The following is a 22,757-nucleotide window of genomic DNA, read 5'->3' as shown; positions in this document are numbered from 1 at the left end:
CTACACAGTTTTCTACACTACCATGCATGATACATCTGTCATAATACTTATTTAGTTGCAAAAATACTCTAGATCAGCTTAAGCTAGTCCCCTCATGTCATATTTGATACCAAAGCTTACATTGCTAAAACTCTCACCATCTGAGGGGCCAACTACAGTGGCAGGTTAGCTGATTGTCAACAAAGATTTCTGTATGACATCATTGATAAGTTTGAGAACTGTCGAGATCAAGCACCATTGCCTAACATTTATTAAAGAGCATTTCAATAATATGGAGACTTCCCAACCTAAGGATGACATGAAGCAAGAAAATGATGAAGATACTACTATCCACAAGGCAAAAATAAGGTTGCAAATGAACTAACGCTCTCGACAAACTCATAGCTTGGCTCAATTAGAGCTTTTGCCTGATCGTCTAAATAACTAATTTTATAAATTTGAACACTTATATAAATATTCGATTGTTAAATAAACAAATCAGAATACTTAATGTTCAATTCATTTATGATGATTAACAATATTATTTAAAGTTCATAAGTAAGCTCAATTGAGTCTCAATAATATTATCATTTAAAAATTGATTACAAATTTATTTAATATGTGATTACATGTCTTTTTATATAGTAGCATACTTTTGCTCATGAATATAAACTACCTGTTCATTCCCATTAAAATATTTGTTTATTTGATAGTTCTTCTGTTAAAGCCTGATTTCAAGTTGAATTGGCTGCTCATTGATAGTCAAGATAAAGCTTATTCAATTAACTGACAAGCTGCTCGCTCAATAGACCTACTCGTTAATAGGCTCTAAAATGTTATCTAACAATCCAAGTTCAAACTAAGCTCAAACAAATATTATTTTAAACAAATTAAGCTTGCAAACTACTACAAATACTCTAATTGAGCTCAAGCACTAACTCGAACAAAGTTTTCACAAACGAGCTAGATTAGGATCCTTTATTTGTCATGTATTTATTTATTTTATTTTATTTATGTTTTGGTTTATCATTGTACCTCTGAGAGGGATTAGTTCATGTTGTAGCCCAAAGGGCAATTTCGTCTTTGTGTCTTTTGATTCCTTGAGGCCTATATATGAAGGGCCTAGCTTTTGTATTAGGATGATGATTGATGAATGAAATTTCAACACTTATTCCTTTTCGTTGTTGTGAGGTATTGAGAGAAGAGAGAACCCTAGGAGAGGGCCAAGCAACCCCCGTCAGCCGTCGGTAGAGGTCGAGCTCGCGGTTCGTACCCGTTCTATTTCTTATTTCCCTTTCCTCCTCCCTATACCGCCAGCTATCCACACTTCCACCTTCAAATTCCGGCCAAAACCCCATCCCTCCACCCAAGCCCATCGGCTAAGCCCTTCTCCATCCGCAACCGCCGGCCAGCCTTCCCCAAATCCCCTCACCATCCACCCCCTCCACCCAAATCTCCAAACCGACCCCTCCCTAGCCGCTGGCCTTTCCTCAACCCAATCCTAGCCGCTAGCCAAGCTAACCCCAATCCCCTTAATTATCTTTTCCAATCGCCCCATTAATGCTTTCATAACTTAGATTTTTCTAATTTGGAAGATCCCTTAATTCAAATTCAAATGAATTTATATTTCAAAAACTTTCCAAATTAAACAAACTTATTTTAGGAAATCCCTCAATCACTCCAAATCTGAAATTAAATTTCAGATTTAATTCACCAATCAACATTTAATGCTTGGGGCCACATACATTACATGTGGACATCTCCCCTCTCTTCCTTTGGCCGGCCGGCCCGCCCCCTCTTCTCGCTCTCCTAATTATTCCCTCCTCCAATTATAACTCCAATTAAGGAGATAATAACCACCCCTTCTCTCCTCTTTCCCCTTTTGTTTTGGAATTCAAATTTTAAATTCTCCCATTCAAATCCAACCAAAATCTGAAATTAAATTTTAGATTTTTGAATTGTTTCCTCTCCCTTCCCTAACCCTAAACTTGAAATTAAAGGGGTCTCTCCTAGTCTTGGTCGAAACCCCCGAAGCCCCTTTCCCCTCCATTACCTCTCTTCTCCCTTGCTTCACATACCTTCCAAGGAAGAAGATACACTACAACTTGGCCTTGAATGGCCGATCCTGAAAGAAACCATGGATTCGTATACGATCATCAAGGAAGAGTAGATGTGTTGAGATCACCCTTCTTCGACCTCAACTTGGAGATTGACCACACCGTTAACGATTACGTCGACCGGATCCTCTTCACTTTGACGACAGACATCGACAAACATCAAACCTTTGTACAGTGACAAGTTCTTCAACCTCCACCGACTTCTTCCCCTCCGGCTAAGTTTTCATTAGGCAATACTGCAGGCGTCCTCTGTCTTTCAGTGGCATCATTAAGTTTGTTGAAAATACTTTTTTCTCTAAAACAATCCTCAAGAGTGAGAGTGAGGGAAACTCAAGATGAAATTTTTATTTGTTAATCGGTGAATTTCTGTTACTTGTGCATCCATCTTTACTATAATTTTGTTGTTATTTTAAATTTCCATTTTAATCTAATTTGTAATTGCATGCCAATGCAAAATAACAACTAAGAAATTCTAGAATCTAATCTTGTGAAACATTACTTTTAAAATTAGCAAACTTAACAATTTTTATTAAATTCCTGCAATTCCTATTATGTTTCACATCAGCTCCTGCTTGGCTCAGCTTTAGTCAGTTCATTTGTAATCTAAGCAAAGATGTCTAGAAATTAAGATACCCAAGAGAAAGAGTGATGAGCATGATAGCCTTAACTATGTTATACCACAACCACTTAAAAAATGAAAAATAAAAGTCTACCTGATGAGGACATAAGTCAGAGATTTCGACATGTGTATCGTCGACATAATCGTGGATCGTCGGCTATGATTCAGAGTCTATATTTTTTATGTATTTTCTATTTTATGTTTTATGTTGCATTTGAATTTTCCCATTATACCCCTATGGGAAGTTGAGTCTATGTTGTAGTCTGAGGGCACTTTAGTCTTTTTCGGTTTTCTTTCATTTGGGCCTATTTATAGGAGCCCTCTTGCATTGTAATGGAGGATGAATATTGAAATGAAATTTAGTTTTCTTTGCTTGATCTCTAAGTGAGTTTATGAAAGGAGAGACCCTAGGTGGGTGAAAGCAATACCCATCAACCGTGGTGGATTCCTAGGTTCGTGGCTCTAATTCTTGTTCTTCTTATCTCTTCCTATCTCCCCATCTCCTCCCCACCACCACCGGCCTGCTCCAACCGCCGCCCCTCTCAATCTCCCCTACCCAACCACCACTATAAACCAGCCGACCCTTGGGCGCCCCTCCTCCTCCGCCCGTTCCCGACCTTGGAGCCACCACCACGCCTCCTACCACCTCCCATACCGCCGGCAATCCTCCCTCATCCGCCTCTAGCCTCCATCAATTGCTTTGAATGCTTTCTTAATTTAGGAGGACAAAATTTGGAGGGATTCTTAAATTCAAATTCAAAAAGATTTGAATTTAATTCCTCTCCCAATTTTCCTTCCCTCATTAGGTAACTCCTTTAATCCCTCAAATCTGAAATTAATTTCAGATTTCTCCTTTGATTTAATTAATTGCTTGGGCCCACAATTCCAAGTAATTAAATCCCCTCCATAGGGCCGGCCACATCACCTTCCCCCCCCTCTTAATGTTGAGTTCAATCTTCATTAAGACTTTCCTAATTTAGCCTACATATTATGGGAAAGATTTCATTCTATTCGAAATTCAAATTTTGGATTTTGAATACTTTCCTAAATTAACCACGTCAAATTAGGAAAGTCAAATTAAATCTAATTTAATTTGAAATTAGAATGGACCTCATTATTTACTTCCTAATTTTGCTTCATGAATTAGGAATCCTGGTTAACTCCCACAAATCCCTTCCAACCCCATGCATGCCGCCGGCCCCTCCATGGGATCTCCCTCCTCTCTCTTAATTAATCTCCCTCCACTTGAATTTGATTTTCAAATTTCAAGTTCTTAAATCCATTTTCCTATTTTACTAAAATCGGAAACTAATTTCAGATTTTATATTACTTTCCCTCTCCAAACCCAAACCCTAATTCCACCAAAAGCAAGCCCCTCTTCCCTTAGCCGCCCCTTCTTCATTCCCACCTCTTGGAAACCTTCTTGTCTCATGAACTACACTCCAAGAAAGAGGAAGGCCTCCCTCCATCGACAATCCCCTTGACTAGTGCATGGCCGATCCGGATCGGAATTGTGGCTTCCTCTACGACAATCAAAGTTTAGTGGATATTCATCAATCCACCTTCTTCAACCTCAATCCATAAGTGGATAACTCCGTAGAAGATTACATCAATCACACATTATTCACATTGGCGTCATCAATTGAAGAGCATCTACCATCCGGAAGTCGGCGGAACATTTGGTACCCACCCACGTCTTCTCCCTCTTTGGCGAACTTTTGTTGAGCTACTATCATTGGTGTCTTCTCAATGTTGGTGGCATCGCTTGGTTTGCTAAGATTCTTTCCCGCTAACCCTTACTAGACGAGCTTGAGTGAGGGGAACTCAAGGTGACTTTTCTATTTGTTAAGTGTGGGATCTCTTGTTTACAATATTTAAGTTTATCTGATGTGAAACATAATTGCATGGATGAGTTGCTTAAAGGAAATTTGCACGCATAATATTCCAAAGGGAAAGACAAATACGGAGCTCCGGCGTAGTCACTTTGGTGTTGGGGAAGAAGTGGACAGCAGTTGGAGTCTTTCGGATGAAAGATACGGTGTTGGGAAGCCTGTAGAAATCAGCGGACAGCAGTCCAGTTTCCTTGGACAGCAGTTTTTGACCTTGGAAACTCCTCAGGACAGCAAGGGTTGGGCCTAAACAGTTGGACAACAGGTTGTGAGAGAGCAACCCACAGTTTGGAGATTTTAGGCGGCCAGAATCCAGATTTTCCTTGGCTGGAATTCTAGGACAGCAGGGAAAAACTGAACCTTTTGACAAATGGATGTTCCGTGGAGGAAAGGAAGAGATAGGGGAAGCGGCGGCGGGTCCAAGGCAGGAGGGAGGAATTAATTGAAGCTTAGGTGGAGAGTGGAGAGAGAAAGAATTTGAATTTGATTTCAAATTCAAATGGGAGTTGGGCTTAAGAGGGAAATCCAAGGTGGAGAATCATGGGTCCGGCGGCATTAAGAGAGGGAGGAGGATTTTGTGGAGGGATTTAAGAGCTTCCAAAATAACTCATGAGAATTAGGAAAGCTATCATGAAATCCAATTTAATTTGAATTTCAAATAGACTTGAATTTATGCACTTTCCTAATTAAGATTTGCAAATAAGGAAAGTTTTTTAAATTTGAATTTCAAATTTCATATTGAGGTAATTACTTTCCTTTTCTCTTGGAGTTAATTTAGGAAGGGAGTTATGATAATTGAAATCATCATAATGGAATGGGGCAAGAGGGAGGTGATTAAGGAGTCTTAATTGGGAGCATTTAATGACAAAGGAGAGAGAGAGGGGTTAGGCATTAAGGAGGTGGTCCCAAGAAATTAAGGTAATTGGTGACATAAATCTGAAAATTAATTTCAGATTTATGTTGATTGAGAACCTCTCCTAAATTAGAGGGGGTCATTTAAGAGAGGATTTAAATTCAAATCTTTGAATATTGAATTTTAAATCTCCTCCGAAATTGATGGGCTAAATTAGCAAAGATTTTATGATGGAATTTAATTCAGATTTTGGGAGCTATGGGGGGAAAGGGGCCGGTGATTGTGGTGGTGCCTAGGGAACGACGGGTGGGGAAGTTTGGGTGCCAGCGTGTGTAGGGAGATGGGGAAGGGGAAAACAAATGCCAGGAGAAATAAGAGAAAAAAAATTGAAAAATCTAGGGAGTTACAAATCTCAAGTATTTCCTCCTCATTAACTCACAAAGAGGTCTTGGGAATCTCGGAACTCACAAAGAGACCACTTCCTCCTCAAGAACTCACTAAGAGATCTTGGGAATCTCGGAACTCACAAAGAGATTCTTCTCCTCTCATAAACTCACTAAGATATCACACAAGTAAAATAAACTTTTTCTTCAATAATTCATCATCCCATTACATAAGAAAGTGCCTCTATATATAGGCCTAAGAAACTAAAACAAGACACATATGCCCCTATGGCTTACATAGGACGACCCTCTTAAGTGAGGGTAACAATGGAAAATTTATAATAAAAATTTTAAAAATTACAAATAAAATATAAGAAAACGTGGGACGATGACAGCCGTTGATCTTCAGCTCCTCGGATAGATATGGACGGTTGGATGTCCGCATCATTATCTTCATGATTGAGATCATTCTCAAGTTATTGTTATTCTATCTTGTAATTGATTGCATTTACATTATTGATGGCCTTAAGTCTAAGCATCTAATCTTGTTAAACATTAATTTATATTGCAAAGCTTAAATCAATTTCTTTATAACCTCTAATGCAATTCCTATTGGTTTCACATCACTACCACAGCCACTGAAGCTGGTTTGGATCTGTTAAAATGGATTTGATTGGAAAGTTCAGCATGCCACAAAAACTTTTCCATAGGAAATCCAGTAGAAATAAAAGATAATTCTTAAGGATAACACCATCATCAACTTGCTCATAAAACCCTATAATTACATTACTATTGTTTGTTACAGGAAGCACTTCGTACTGTATATATTCATGCTGCAGTAGTTAGACTGCATTAAAAAAGCAACATACCGTATGCAGTAGCAGCAAATGGAAGTCTAGCAATGTGTTTCAGCTTCTCGCTAAACATGTAATAACCCTACATCAAAAAATGGTCATATTATAGCAGATTTTCGAACAGCTATACCTGTTGATTTAGCAAAATATTTACCATTTTAAATTATATAAAAAAGAAAGCGCCATTGTTATGCGTTTGTTTGCATTAAAATGTGAAAACTCCATTTTCCTTAAAATGTGCAAGTTTCTTAAAAAAGTGAAAAAAAAAAAGAGTTCTCATGCTATTTATAAGAAGAAGAAAAATTTTATAATGAAACTTTATTTATAGTTGCTGATACGTTTCTTCTTTTATTACATTGGATATGTACTCGTTCAAACAAAGAAACTGAGAATTTCCACGTTTCATCGGGAAGTTCACCAAACCAAACAAAGAAGAAATATGTATCTTTGGCTCTTTGCACACTCTATCACAACTTCAAAAGACAAAAAAGAAAGTCCTTTCCTCTTGCAATCTTTCATTCAAGGCTATCGAAAACATCTCTAAGCCCATGTATGTTTTTTGAGAAGCCACAGACAACCAAAAAAAGAAGAAATAGAGGGCCTGAGCAAACTTAGAACGCCATAATAATTTGATATAATTTCTACTCTTGTAAACATTTTTTCCCTGCAAAATTTAAGGCCACCTAGTAGATCAGGATAGTGCTGATTGGACCCTTAAACATTCTAGTATATTAACACAGTTTCAGCCAACTAAGGCTCTGTTCTTTTGGTTGATCAACTCAAACTACAAACTGATGTTGGATCAGCATACAGTGACGAAGTAAATAAAATTATGTCTCACCAGAAACTGTAAGACCTTAATCAAAACTGATAAACTTGCTTTGTAATCATGTTTCTCCGTTGAAAGATCTCCATCAGGACATAGTTATCTAGAGGACACACCATTCGCTGTGCAACACAGCTAGTTATCCATGTATGTAGTTAAGGTACGATGGATGATAGGTTCTTACAGTAACTGCATCCTCAAGAAAATCTGTTTTTTCTCAATCAAGACATAAGTCTCAAACAAGGGAACCTCAAACCCAACACTTAATCAGGTCTTGAAGCAGAAAAACAGCATATGATGGTAAGGCTCCAGATCAGGTCTGAAAACAGGAAAACTACATTTGATGGTAAGGCTTTGGAAAAAAGGTATTTGAGCATTTTACGATGCTAGAAAATTAAAGAGCACAAGACTTATAAAGCATCTATTATTAAACTTAAAAACATATAAATATATAAAAGCAAGTAAATAGAATCACCTGCAACCTCACTTTTTTGACCTGGTAGACTAGATACTGCTGAAATATGCCTGCAAAACAATTAAAATTAAGCTTCAATCAGATTATTAGCAAGATGTTGCGAAGTGATGCATGTGCGATGTTGAAAATGATGCAATAGCTTGAGAACTTCTGATGCAGGACTACAATGCTTTTAAATGAATGCGATAAGAATTTGTACGATTTTGATAAGAACAAATAACAATTAAGACTATTAACTGTTAAACAAAAATAGAAAACGTAAGAGGGATAGCTACGCTTAGGCCAAATAAGCACTTGAATTATCAAAACAATTTAGAATTTCAATAACATACGAATTAAGTAGTTACTCAACAAAAAAATCCCTAATCTAACAATGAGATAAACGACATATAAGGTGCACTCAAATCCTACGTTTACTAGTCGGAGGCAGAGAGGGCGAGGCACGATTCCTTGCGACTTGATCACCACCTACAAGATTAGCGGATTAGGAAAATAAGAGAAAAGGGGAAGAAGTTCACCCTTGGGGTGGTCCGGAAACAATTTGCCACCGGACGTTGGCAAGTTGTTCGTCGATGGCTTCCGAAAGTGTGAAGATGATGCGGTCCACATACTCTTCAATGGAATTATCGACTTCCGGGTTGAAGTCGAAGAAGGTGGAATGGAGGATGTTGATGTTCCCTTGCTCATTGTAAGCGAATCCGTAGTCAAGCTCCGAATCGGCCATTCATTGGAGTCGAAGAGTTGATGTGTGGGTGAAGATCGGGGTTGCTTCCCTTGAAGATTCCACTTAGAGAGAAAGAAGTTTCTCTCAAGAGTTGAAGAGGAGAGGAGGGAAGGGGTGGCCGGCCAATTAAGGATGCTAGGGGAAGGATTTTGGTTCAGATTTTGTGGAGGAAAATTAACTCAAGCAACTCCTTAATTAATCCCTTAATTGCAAGGAATTAATGAAGGAGAAGAGAGAGAGGGGGAAGCGGGCAAGAGAGAGGGGAAGGGATTTATTTTAATTCCAAAAGGAGAGGCTATATCTTAGAAAGAAATTAAATAGGTGGGTACATGGAGATTTCGGCCAAAAGAGGTGGAGGGGAAATAGGAATTATTTCCAAGAGAGCTTAGTTAGGTTTTGGAAATAAATCCCAATGGGATTCAATAGGGGGCCGGCAGCAATAAGGAGAGGGATGGGGCTTAAGGCAAGTGTTTATTGCTTGCTTAATTGGGACTCTTAAATTAGAGAAGAGAAATTAAATCCCATTCAATTAAAGATTGATTTGGATGAGATTTAAAAACTTTCCTAAAATAGATTTCTTATTTTAGGGACATTTTTGAATTTCAAATCACTTGGATTTGAATTCAAAATTAATCCTAATTATATTCAATCTATATTAGGAAATAAGGGAAAGGGGAGGGAAAGGCCCAGGGTAGGGTGGGCCGGCCGGTGATTGAGAGTGGAGGGAGGAGGCCGGCGGGTGAAGATGTGCGTGGGATGGTTCGGTTCGGGGGGGGTGGGTTATTTGGCTGGAGGTGGGTTGGGAAGTTGGCAGCTATGAGGTGGTCGGTGGGGCTTGGTGGCTATCTTTGGTCGATGGGTACAAGAGAGAGAAACAAGGAAAAAATGTTAAAGAACCAAGAACTCACCCGAGGGTGATTTTTGGGTAATGTGTTTAGCCTCTCCTAGACTCTCCTCCAAAACTCATAAACTCACCAAGAGACAAAAGCTGGAATTTCAATAGTAATCATTCATTAAGCATGAAAAGAAAACATAAGGGCTATATATAGCCTCATACAAATGACTCAAAAATAAAAGATGACAATGCCCTTTGGGCTTACACATGACCTCCATTAAGTAAGGGATAAAAGCGAAAAATAACAAAAGAAAATACAAACATAAAATAATAAAAGACAAATACATAATAAAACTCAAAAATACATCGACTCGATCGTAGCCGTAGATCGACGACCACGTCTCTGATAGACTTTCCAAGCTCCGATGTCCCCATCAACTTCACTCATTAAAAAATTAAGCAGATAACCTATAAAAGCTCATAAAACATAAAAACTACAAAATCAAATTTAAACTATTTTCACAATAATAGTGTGGCAGTGTGCTTCCATCATTTCTTGCATTGCTGAATCTTAGCTTGGTTCATATCACTTAAGATGTTGATAAGGGTTATTGATTAAGCGTACTTATAAAACTGGAGTTCCAGAAGCCTCTTCCCAATAAATGAGTTGGGTTCGGTAAAAACTGAAGCCTCTCTTTTACATAATCTGCTATACATCAGGATTAAGAATATTATCCATCCCGATCTTCCAATTTTGAACAACCATTATTTATTAAAAGCATCAAGACAATATGCAATTTTGTACACCAAAAAGGATTGCAATTTTGAACACAGATATTTGGAATAAGGCTCATTATGTTGATAATTACAGCCTAAAGTTTTTATCAGCAAGGCCCATTAGAACACAAAAAAAATTTATCCAACCTCTAACTTTTTTCTATTAGGCTGGGAATGATTCATATATACTTGGAAAAAGTGCTCCCATCCTTTTGGCCAGAATTAAAATTGTGTTCCCATGACTTTTTGTTTTTTTTTATAATTGCGGTTCAATGGTCTCTAAATAATAAGTGTCACATATATCTCTCCAGCATCTCTCATAACCAGATTCGAGTAATGATTTCCGACGGAATAAGGAGAGGAATTTTTTGTTATTTTAACTTCACTGCCATGGATTCATCCTCCTAAAAATGTGGCCAGTTGGGAAATTTGACTTGTTCACCATATATTGAGAAACCAGATTATTTGTATTGTCCTTGACAAGTATGACATAAGAGGATATGACTCTTAAATGTCGCAACCCAACTACTAGCAAGGATGGTTACTTGGTCATGGTAGGTTAATAGGATTAACCTATCAATAACATTTAATAGTTTTTCATTAAGATCACTGAATGGTTTTTTTTTCCACAAGGGGTACGAAACAATAACTTTCTGGGAAATCACTCATTCTAACACTACTCTCACCTAAAAATACATAACTGTCAAGTTCTTATGAGAAATAGTGCACTAGCACTGGTATGATCAAGCCCACAAATGTATGGATCGTTGGATGCTTGTCGCATTAGCATAGTCAAGATTAATCAAACAATTAGATGAGGTTTACAAAGCCTTTTTAAAGACAAAGAAGATTTTGGTGCAAAAACAAATACAAGACTAAGGCATTCATATAGAAAATAGAGTAGCACATAGTAGATAAGAGTTTATACCATATTCAACACTTAACATGAATAAATAGCAGCAGCAAGTAGCAACAACAATCTTTATCCCACTACATGAGGTTAGCTACATGAATCATTTTTATCCATTGGGATCAAATTCTCATTTAAATCAAATAAAGAAAGATCATTTTTAGTGCTTTCTAACCAATCTATTGTGTACTATTAAGAGTTAAATTCTCATGTAAATCTAATAAAATGAGACCATTTTTAATGCTTTCTAACCAAATCTTTTTAGGTTTATCTCTACTTAACATAGGCCAGATTTAATACATCTACTTTCTTAACAAGGTCATTAGAAGGCTGACATTTTATGTAACCAAATCATCTAAGGCAACTCTCTCTAATCTTATCTTCCACTGGAGCTACTCCAACATTTTTACGTATATACTTATTTTGCATTCTATCTCTAAGTGTAAAGCCACTCATCCATTTGAGCATTCTCATCTCTGCAACACAAAACTTAATTTTAACATAAATAAATAACAAAAATAAGTAATCATAAAATCAATCCCATATTTATTAGACATGAGATAAAACAAACTTAGTTTTATCATAACTGAATACTAATATTACGCATTTATAAGACATTTGAAAACTTCCTATGCAACACATTGAAAATAATAAGAGAAAAATATCAACAATAATTTTCAAATCTTTCAGGCTCATTCCTTAACAAAGAAATTGAAAATGGAAGAATAAATATGACGATAGCAATAGTGTCAACCAGATACAAAACCTGTGATTACTAGTAAGATGACATTGCAACTGCAAATCATTGCTGGTATCAGTTCTGGCGTGAGGAAGAATATCCATCGTGCTGCAACTACCACAACTACGCAACCTGCCTAGAAGCAAAAAAAAATCCAATGAACATTAGGCGCTTATATGGAAAATCATCATCATCATTTGCCTTAGGCCAAGACCCAAATATTTGGGGTCAACTATATAAATCCTCATTTTCAATTTATTCCTGCTAAATATTGTCTGAGATGATGTTAACTTATTCTTCGGAAATCATTTTGAACAACTTCTATTCATGTTACATTGGGTCCACCGCTTCTCCTTTCTAATCCTCTAAAGCTTGTGTAGGAAAATAATTACCAGTCATATGTTGAAAAGTAAAATCTTAGAGTGAAGGGAAAATGGCCTTGAGATGATAATGCATATACTTGCATGAGATAAAAAAATTCAAATAATCAATAAAGTCAAGAAATAATATGTTTGAAGTGGACTTCCACTAATTCTATAAGCAATTAATGAAGCAGAAAGTATACTTGCCAACAGGATGCAGTACAAAATGCTGCCAAAAATACTTCTAGGTTGTCGATGACTTGATAAGGGTGCTTCATGCAATAAGTCAACGAACCTAAAAAATAATAATCTCACCATAAAACAATAGAAAAAGAAAATAATTTGGACTACGAGTTACAATAGCAACAAAGCCTTCGTTATCAAATAATCCACTCATTTAAATAAAACTACTACACAACGAGGGAAAAAAAAGTAGGCAACAAAAATCAATAAAAAGTAAAAACATAAAAAAATTTCAAGATCATGAATAAAAAATCTTTTTACTTCTGAATTTAGATTACAACTTAAAAAAACGTTGCATTTGAAATGGTTGGTTCACGTATGAGATTCTACATTGGTATTCTAACTGAAAGGCAGCAATTGACATACAAATAAGTTTTCGAAAGCCCAAGTAAAAGGCAAAATAAACAAAGACGCAAATTAGTAGATGCTCCATGATTCCAAGGATGGGTTACTTTGTCAACGTCCTTCTATCAAAAGAGGTTCACTTAGACAAAACAAGCAGAGCAAAAGTAAAAGTGAAAGGGTTTATTTTTTTAAGTTGAGAATTACGTTAGCATTCTGCCATTGAAAAGGCTACCTCCATGGATAAGAATAAGAATCAACAGCAGCATAATTAGGTTGAAGAGCTAATGAAAAAAAAAAAATCAGTGATATTGCCTTTGACTCCAAAGTTGCGGTTAAAAGTTCAAATCTATGCAATAATAATAATAATAATAATAATAAATGAAGTAAACTGGAAAGTTAAGAAAGAAAGTTTGAAAAAAAAAATCAATAATTGGCGGAATAAGGATGAATGCAGACTAAAAATCAATATGAATTTTGGTAGAAGTTGATTATGAAGAAGTAAAACTGAAAGGTTTAAAAGGAAGTGTACAAATAAATTGCCAATAATTGATGAATTTGGGGTGAATGAGAATGAAAAAAGGGTCAAAATGGTCTTGGGTGATTTTTTTGGGGGTTATTTTAGTGTCAAACTATTTAAAATGTCCAATTTAGTCCCTTTATTCCTCAAGAATAATCTAAAATAGTCCCACGGTTAGAACAGTTGTTTCGATTGATTAAAATTTCATGCAAATTCAAGAATAAGGTGGAGAATGAAGGCGATTTCATAAAATATTTTTATACATCTTGATTTGCGTTAAACACCCTCATTCCTCGTCTCATTTGTGAACTTTGCATGATATTTCCTAAAAAATTAAACAAAATTATAAAGTTTATAATCAATAATTTATCTACTAAAACATTACACAAAATCTAACTATTACAAGCATTCATAATAGAAGGCTCAAAATTCCATGCAAATTCATGAATAAGGTGGAGAATGAAGGTGATTTCAGAAAATATTTTTATACATCTTGATTTGCGTAAAACACTCTCATTCCTCATCTCATTTGTGAACTTTACATGATATTTTTAAAAAATTAATCAAACATATAAATTTTATAGTCAATAATTTATTTACTAAAACATTAAACAAAATCTAACTATTACAAGCACGCATCATAGAAGGCTCAAGCTACATGATTACATTATAAATCAATAAGAATTTCCAGCACCTGTCCTTCCATACATGATTACCAAAATTGCTAATAGTGACTAAATCCAGTTTTTAAAACACAACTAACTTACCCACAACTTGATGCCATCTCCTAATTCTTCAATGTCACAAAAAGAACATTATCTGGAAAATGTCAACAGATATAGGTATGAGTTCACTGGCTCAATAGGTAGTCCCTAGCTTAATGTGGAACTCATGCCTTTCCAATACCATCGAAATATTATGCAAGTGTAGTGATTTATTAGTCAGATGGATAGGTTAAGCATGAAAATGCATGTAAGAGAATCTACGAACATACAGAATTTCATCTATATTCATTAACTGCAGGTATGGTGTACAAGGCATGTCCTAATATATAAGGTATGTTGTCGCATGTAAACTATGGCATAACATATAAAGCATGGTATAGCCTGTAGAATACGTTTTAGTATTGTATTCAAGTCAACATATTTCATATCATTTCATTCAGTCCATCATGTCATTCATTTCATTTTATTCATACCTCCACTTCATATTCACTTAAAATACGTTAGAATTGACTAGGTGTGAGGTCGTCACCTCTACTATGTAGGAGGTCATCACCTCAATTCAGTAGGGACTCATTGCCCTAGTTCAAGCTATCCTAATTGCACGCCAAAGTTTGTAGAAGTATTCATGGTGTACCAAAATTCACCAGGTAAGAGGTTGTCACCTCAATGCAATGGTTGTTATCTTAATTTGTTGTGAGGTCGCTACCTTAATTCAAAAGGTACTCATCGGTCTAGCTTAAGGTTTCATGATTTTCCATCCATGGCCATATCCCTCCACAATCATCCATGATGTTCATTACAACAATCATGGCAAGGTAAACATAATCCAATTCAGTTTTAAATTTTCATGTGCAAATCATATCTTAAATTATTACTTCGAATATATTTTATGTTATCTTTCATAAGCTGATGATTTGCATAAGTTATAAGTCAATTTTCAAATAAAGTTTGTTATAAATGATAAAAGGCATATGGTTTTCATACAAGCTTGCTACTATTTTTGGAAGATTTCATAATTGAATATGATTTAGTTTGTATATCCTTAGCATATGATCTACATTCGAAAATTTGATAACATTAGTAGTTAGGAGGATCTAAAGTTATTTGCAATGCCTTTCCTTGTAACATTAGTGTTGGTCCTCCTTTTAATTAAGCAACAAGGTTAATGAGTCGAAATACCTTCAAGCCTTTAGTAATTGTTGCTAATTTTTTTACAACTTGAGTATACAATTTAGTATTGATGAGGACATCAGCAACAGATTTCGACACGTCTATCATCGGAGGAATCGTAGATCGACGGCTATGATTCAGAGCCTCTATTTTTTATGCATTATTGTATATTTATTTTATGTTATTTTCAATTTTATCAATGTACCCCTGTGTGGGGATTTCTTTCATATTTTATCCCAAGGGAATATGAGTCTTTTATTTTCTTATTATTAGAGGCCTATATATTACGGCCTTAGTCATTGTATGAGGTTAATGATATTTTGAATGAAAATTTTCAGCTTCTTGTTCTTGATCTCTTTGTGAGTTCTTGAGAGAAATGAACCCTAGGAGGGCCAAACATCATCCGTCAGCAGCCGGTAAAGGCCTGGGCTCGCGGTTAGTATTTGTGGTTTCTTTTGTCTTCCTCCTCCCTTGCTTCCACCGTCGGCCACCTATCTTAAAACACCCCCAAACACCCGGCATTTCCTCCCTCCACCTCTTCCACAATCGACCTCCCTCCACCTCCCTACCGCCGACCTCCCCTTGCTGCCCTCCCGCCGATCCAAGCCCCACCACCCCTTCCCTAGCCACCGACCCAGCCAAGCCCACCCTAGCCGTTGGCCATGCTAATCCCAAACTCCAAATACCCAATTCAAATTCCCTCCTAAATACTTTCCTAATTTATCCCCCTTATTCATTTAGAAAGTTTCTAATTTGAGTTCAAATTAATTTGAATTTCAAATATCTTTTTTAATCAAGATATTTAAGTTAGGAAACCTCCCCCAATTACTCCCCAATCTGAAATTAATTTCAGATTTAATTCTCAATCCCAATTAATGCTTGATCCACATTTGTTGAAAGTAGACACTCCTCCTTCCCTCTCTCTTGGCCGACCCCCCTCTCTCCCCTATTTTAATCATTTCCTTCCTTATTAAGGAATCCAATTAAGGGAATAATCAACCACCTATTTACCCTTCCCTCCATCTTATTTGAATTTCAAATTCAAATCCCTAAATTAAAGGAAACTTGAAATTTAATTTCAAATCTCTAATTTTATTTCCCTCTCCTCACCCACTAAATACCAAAAGCGGAATTCACATGGAGCCCTTTCCCCTAAGCCAAGGCAGAAACCCCCTAGCCCATTGATAGTTTCGGCCGACCCCCCCCCCCCTAAACCCCTTCATCTCCCTTCTTCGACGATTCATTTGGAGAGCGATCTAAACTGTTGAAGGTTTTCTCGAGAGGATTCCCCTCTCCTTGACGACGGCAATTAAAGAGCAACTACTGTCAGTTATGTGGCAAATCCTACGACCATCCCCGTCTTCTACTTCTCCGAAATAACTTTCCATTGATATGTACTGTAAGTGTTTACTTCATTTGGTGGCATCATTTTTATTGCTTATATCTTTCTCTCGCTAACTATTCCTTAGAATGAAGAGTGAGGGAAACACAAAGGTGAAGTTTCTATTTGTTAGCGAAGGATTTTTATTATTTTCATATTTAGTTTTACTATATTTTTGTTGCTACTTTGAATTGCCCCGTTAATCTAAATTGTAATTGCATGCCAAATCAAATCAATAACTACGAAAACTGAAAATCTATTCCTAGTGAAACATTAACTTATAATTGTATCGCTTAAACAATTTTCTTATGAAATCCCGCAATTCATGTTCATTGTTTCACATCAAGTATGCTTTCTTTTTTATTTCTATTGATGGCACTTCTATTTGTAGCATCGAGAAAAGCTGCAAATGCTTTAATAAGATGGAGATATCATCTTTCATCAAAAAAATTTGATTTAGATTATGGAAAGTATGATGAATTCAATGAAGAACTCTTACAATCCTTATTTTAGCTTCCTAATTTTCCTTCCTTGAGGGTTCATTAACATGAGGATTTAACATCAATAGCTTGAGTATTAAAATTTTAGTATTTTTTTCTTGTGTTTTTTTTTTTTTTTCAAATTTCACTATCCTGGTGTGTATCTCATCTCAAAGAGAGAGAGAGAGAAAGATACATGGAAGGGAGGGCAGTACGTAACTTTAAGAGAATTTCTTGAAGATTTAAAAGTTAAATTTTTAGAACTGTGATTAAATTCGGTATGTTAAATAGAACCTAGGGGCGGTAAAAAAGTTATTGAAATGATTATATGAGAGGGACTAGGGGAGTATTGGTTACTAAAAATAAGAAGTAAAAAAAGAGGCTTATATCTTTTGGGCATGTACAATCAAAGAAGAAGATAGCACAAACAAAAAAAGTGTATATAAACCTTATGATAGCTAAGCAGTCAGTCGACTCCAGTATAATCTTCTCAATGCTACCTCCCTTTATTTTATAGTTCCTGTTAAGCAGCTTGTATATAGCTCTTTCAGATTTCGGAGGGGGAAAAACATACAACGGACAAGTACATAGTCGTATAATTCGAGCAGCATTTCAATAAAACAATGAATAGACAGCAGTAATCCCTTTGATTCAAATGGCCTAAATAAAAAACCTCCTTGAGTCGCCCTAAGACTTCAAACGCCAAAACCTGGGATTCAATGCCCGAAAGTCCATGAACCCAAAAAAAGTAGATTATGCAGCACAAAGGGGCTGATTGGCAACAAGTAGGATTTAACTCAAGTAGGGTTGTCTGAATTCCAGCTCTTCATAAGAATGTATGAGTGAGATAATAGACGATAGGAGAAATAAAACGTAGGGATTACGGGAAACTTACAAACTATTCTCATCGACGGCGGGGACGGAGGATGAGGTCGCGTGAGCCATGTCCGCAACCGATTCCCCGCAATTCACCTTTCCCTGCCCGCCTTCTATTAGGTCTAGATCATTTCTTCCCCAGAATTCTGCTCTCGGGTCGAGACCTCGATCTGCGGAATGGTCGGCAGACCCTATCGATCAACTGGTTAAGTTCAAGCGATCAGTTCTAGGCGAAAAAGGGTCACGGGACAAATCACCTAGTTTAAAAATTTTCTACAAGCAAGAAAAACATATATTATTAGATATTTTAAATGCTTAAATATTTCCAAATTTCCTTAATGCTATTTTGCTTATAATCAACCATCCAAAAATAAAAAATAAATAAATAACACAACAATATACTACAAATATTGTTGGCCAAACTACCGCTAAGAGGCATGTGATGAACATATTAATTTTTAATTATACTTTCCTAAAATTATGTTTTTTTTATTATTATTACCATGATAAAAAAATATTATATAAATTGTTGTTTAAAATTATATGCATACAAAACAATATTATATCAGAAATAAAACTAGCTGTTAAAAATTTACATTATATTTATCTGATACAATATATATATATATATATATATAAGAAATTTAGATTAAAATTATGAGAATCTAATCATTGAAATTAATGAATTTATTGAATGGTTGTGTTATCTCAATGAAATTCCCAACAAGTTTAAGTTGTATTGTTAAAATACATGAAATTTAATATATTGATTTTTAACACAAATACCATTTTGTAATTAATTCAAGCATCCTAAAACCAATAGCAAAATATCATGTCAAAAAAAAAGAAAATTTATGAGCGGCATATTCGGTAAGAGATATAACATAAAAATCGCTTCTACAGTAATAATATTATTTATAGTAACATGATTTGAATCTGAGAAGAATTTACATATTTAATTAGTGTTTATGAAAAATTTTATGTATTAACTTGCAAAAAAAAATTGCCACAAAAATCTTGATGCAAAGAGATCGATCAATCAAGGTTACAGGCGATTGTTTACTATATTTACTGGTCACAAAGACCTATGTGACCCCTTGTTTGTTGCATTCTTAATTCATGTTGCTACAATATCAGTTAACAAATAAGTATACATTTGATTCAGTTTAAGACCATAACAATTTCAGACAAATTATTGATCATACAATTTATTTCAAGATTCAAATCAAAATAATACTCGACTATCTACATTTGATTTTCATTTCACAAATAGTTCTTCAAAGATAAAGTTGGATTTTTATTTCACAAATAAACAAATGCAAAAATAAAGTTAGTTCAGTTGCAAAGATAGATATAGTTTCATTCAATTATCATAGTATTAGCTCTCCCATATGTATTTCTCACCTTTAATATGAAAAATCAGACTCATCATCATCGTCTTGAATTCTACGTATATTGCCTTATTTTTGTAGTTCTTTCACCATCGATCGTATAATATTCTCGACATCTTGTCATGTAACGAGTTTTTCTTAATACCACTTTTTTATCATTGTGATATCAATGGATGCTAACTTTTGTTATCACTGTGACCTCTAAAGTCATATTTGTGCCTCTTAGTAAGCCTCTACCTTAAATGGAACGTCTTTAGAAAAACTCCCAAAGTCATCCAATTGCGGGTTAGTCAGCGGGAGGCATTTTTTTTAATTCTTTTTTAGTTATTCCGGCGAATTTTTCTGCCAGACAGATGCCGAAAAACATTTCTGACGGCCTACTTCCACCATATTTTTTTTCCGACGGATTTTTTTTCCGACACTCGATTCTTCGTCGAAAACATTTTTGCCTAAAATACGCATAAAAATTTAAAAATCCGCAATAAAATTTTCTATCATAAAATCCGTCGAAAATACGCTACTTTTCTGTAGTGACATGGTTATAGTTAAATCGAGCGGCTCGACGAGACAAATCCAACGAGCCCAAGATTGTTGAATTTTGGCACCATTATGATACTCAATTTGTCAATAAACAGTCCATGATCAAGAGAATCAATATCGACTATCCATTCGAAACACCCTCAACATATCCTTGATCTTCTCATTATTTACTAATCTTGTCGCACCCCAAACAACTATAAATAGACAACTCAGTCTTCAAAAAAAAAAAAAAAAAGAGGAGAGAAAGAAAGAAGAGAAACCTGATATTTCTCTTGCCACCATGTTCCTTCTCAACCACCGCCAGACTTTCGGTCCACCACCAGACTTTCGCCCGTCACTGTACTTCTTCCCATCGTCGGACTTCCGTCGGACTTCTGCCCGACGCATGACTTTCGTCCATCTACAGACTTTCACCCGTCGCCGTACTTTACCCCACGCTAGACTGACGCCAGAGTTCCGTACGGCCGCCAATTGACATAGGATTTTCTCCCGACCATCGAACGTTGCCGAATTTCCGTCTAATCTTTGTTCATCACTAGATTTCAACCCGACGGCCTCAATTTCAAGGACGAACCAATCACTTGTAATCTATTCAAACACCAGTAGAATCATTTCAATTGAACCTAGCCCCGCAGTTTTTCCCCTTCAAGGTTTTCCATGTAAAAAATTATGTTATTTTTTTTTTTGGTTTGTTTGTGTGCTAGTTACTCGTGCGACACTAAGATGTGAAGTTTTTCGTATTTTACCGCCGCGGATACTCCAGCCTGCAACACTCATTAAATTTGAGTGATATATATATATATATAGACACACGCAACATTGAGGGAAGCTTATAAAGATTCCATTGAGGGGAGACCCTCCGTTACAAGATGGCATGCTTGCTAATGTTAGTTTAATTAGCTAATTTCATGCATCAAACTCAAAATTTTATAATCAATCCCCTATATTTTAATATTACATTATGAATTTATATATTTTTTTCCAATGGGTATTTGGATAGAAAGTTGCAGGATCTCTCCCGTTACAATACAAGGTGTCTTATTCGATTATAGAATAACTTTATGGAGCAAATTCAAATACCAAATCGTCATAATTATTTTAAAAAATAAAAAACCTTTGTTCTATTTCTAGAAAAAACATATATATTGCAATTTTATATTCCATCTACAACTACAAGCTAAGAAAAGGAAAAAAATAAAATTGCAATTGCATGCGGCCCTAAATTAATATTCTATATTGCAAAGCAAATCTCTGTCAAAAGAAGAAAAGTTTTTTTTTTTTGTATTTTTTCTATAAAACATTAATTAGTTATATTGGTACATGCTAGCTTAATTTGAATTTACTGATCTGACAAGGTAATTCTAACTCTTCCTTTGATGATATAAATTTGCAACGGGATCTTACAGAAGGATATTATGATGCGGGGGACAATGTGAAATTTGGCTTGTCTATGGCTTTCACAGTCACCTGCAACTTTGCATGGGCAGCACTTGCCTACTATAATAAGCTCCAAGCTGCATGCAGCTGAACTAGTAAATGTTCAGGCTGACGTTTGCTGGGAAACAGATTACTTCCTCAAGACTGCCGCACGTAAAAACAATCTCTGGTTTAGGGAAAAGTATTACATACGGTGTCCGGATTCGTCCGGACATCAATCCATACACGCCACGTCACCCAGATACATCCGAGGCCCAGTGTATCCAGGTGATGTGGCGCGTGATGTGGCGCGTCTGAATTGGTGTATGGACGGTCCGATGACCGGACGTAATAATTCAAGCTACAAGAAACTTATGATGACTGACCATTCTACTGCTCCTATTCTGGTAACAATGTAACTCTCTCTCTCTCTCTCTCTCTCTCTTTTATGTCCTTGTGTGAAGGATGAGCTGTTGTGGGCTGCATCGTGGCAATGCTTAGCGCCGAGGAGAGAAATGTACCAGAAATGCATCACAGAGAAGTCATTACAGCCAGTGTGGCTGAATTTGGCTGAGTTTTAAAGTGTGCTGGGGCCCAAGTTCTCCTCGCTAGGGTACATAAAACCAACCATCTGTAAATGTCAATTCATCAGTTATTTCAGTACCTGTCTTAAAAAAAATGAAGAAAAAAAGTTAGATAATTCAGGAGGAATCTTGAGAGCTCATCTTTAGCTCTTCTTACAAGAGAGAGGGAGGAGGAGAAATAAAATTTCAAGGAAATAAAACTAAGCTTTATTTAGATTTTTTTCAAATCTTTACATCACATAAGACCTGTATTTATAGAGATTTACATGAAAAAGATGTCAATGCAATTAACCTAACATAAAATCTGGACCAACACCCAACAAAATGTATAGGTGCTAATTAGCTTTTCTAGATTTGCATTAAGAAAAATATTGGAAGCTAGGTAGCTAGTTCAATATGAGATTGCGAGGTTATGTTGAATTTAAAATAATCTACTATATATAGACATCAAACAAGTTTACATACATCATTTCATACTGGTTGGGTTGAACCATGTTTGAATCTTTAGACCTCTCATGAGAATTGTATCAACAAAGGACCTAATTAGGACTACTCAGCAAGAGTACATGAGTTGAGAGAGAGAGAGAGAGAGAGAGAGAGAATTTTTAGAGCTTTGTGGTTTAGGATTAACTAGGGCCTCATTTGTAATGGCTTTCTTATTGCTTCTCAAAATAATTTTTTTGCATAAAAATTAAAATTTTTGTACTAAAAAATTGTTTTAATAAGCAACAAAAAAGCTGCCCCAAAC

General features: G+C 35.8%; 2 protein-coding genes across 11 annotated transcripts in view; one reads left to right on the top strand and one right to left on the bottom strand.

Annotated features, from left to right (window-relative positions):
- LOC110109129 (protein FIP1) overlaps nucleotides 1-18,344 on the bottom strand; it is a 49,772-nt gene extending 31,428 nt beyond the window's left edge. For 2 of the 10 annotated variants that reach the window (XM_020840055.2, XM_020840057.2), the window contains exons 1-5: nucleotides 18,098-18,344; nucleotides 12,550-12,637; nucleotides 12,008-12,116; nucleotides 7,996-8,045; nucleotides 6,710-6,776 (exon numbers count right to left, since the gene is read on the bottom strand). In XM_020840055.2, coding sequence (XP_020695714.1) covers nucleotides 6,710-6,776; nucleotides 7,996-8,045; nucleotides 12,008-12,116; nucleotides 12,550-12,637; nucleotides 18,098-18,147 — 364 coding nt within the window. In that variant the 5' untranslated portion in view covers nucleotides 18,148-18,344. Of the gene's footprint in view, nucleotides 1-6,709; nucleotides 6,777-7,995; nucleotides 8,046-12,007; nucleotides 12,117-12,545; nucleotides 12,638-14,214; nucleotides 14,267-18,097 lie in introns of those variants that run through there. The other 8 variants (XM_020840061.2, XM_028700387.1, XM_020840058.2 and 5 more) reach the window with 8 other exon arrangements.
- A 1,945-nt stretch (nucleotides 18,345-20,289) lies between these two features.
- Nucleotides 20,290-21,999, top strand: LOC110109123 (endoglucanase 8-like). The gene is given in 6 exon segments (XM_020840050.1): nucleotides 20,290-20,467; nucleotides 21,365-21,528; nucleotides 21,530-21,733; nucleotides 21,787-21,840; nucleotides 21,890-21,956; nucleotides 21,959-21,999. Coding segments are annotated over 6 exon segments (708 nt in total).
- Nucleotides 22,000-22,757: the final 758 nt, after the last annotated feature.

The sequence above is a fragment of the Dendrobium catenatum genome, unplaced genomic scaffold, assembly GCF_001605985.2.
Source record: "Dendrobium catenatum unplaced genomic scaffold, ASM160598v2 fragScaff_scaffold_1504, whole genome shotgun sequence".
NCBI classification, from domain to species: Eukaryota; Viridiplantae; Streptophyta; class Magnoliopsida; order Asparagales; family Orchidaceae; genus Dendrobium; species Dendrobium catenatum.
This window is presented reverse-complemented; position numbering and strand designations above follow the sequence as displayed.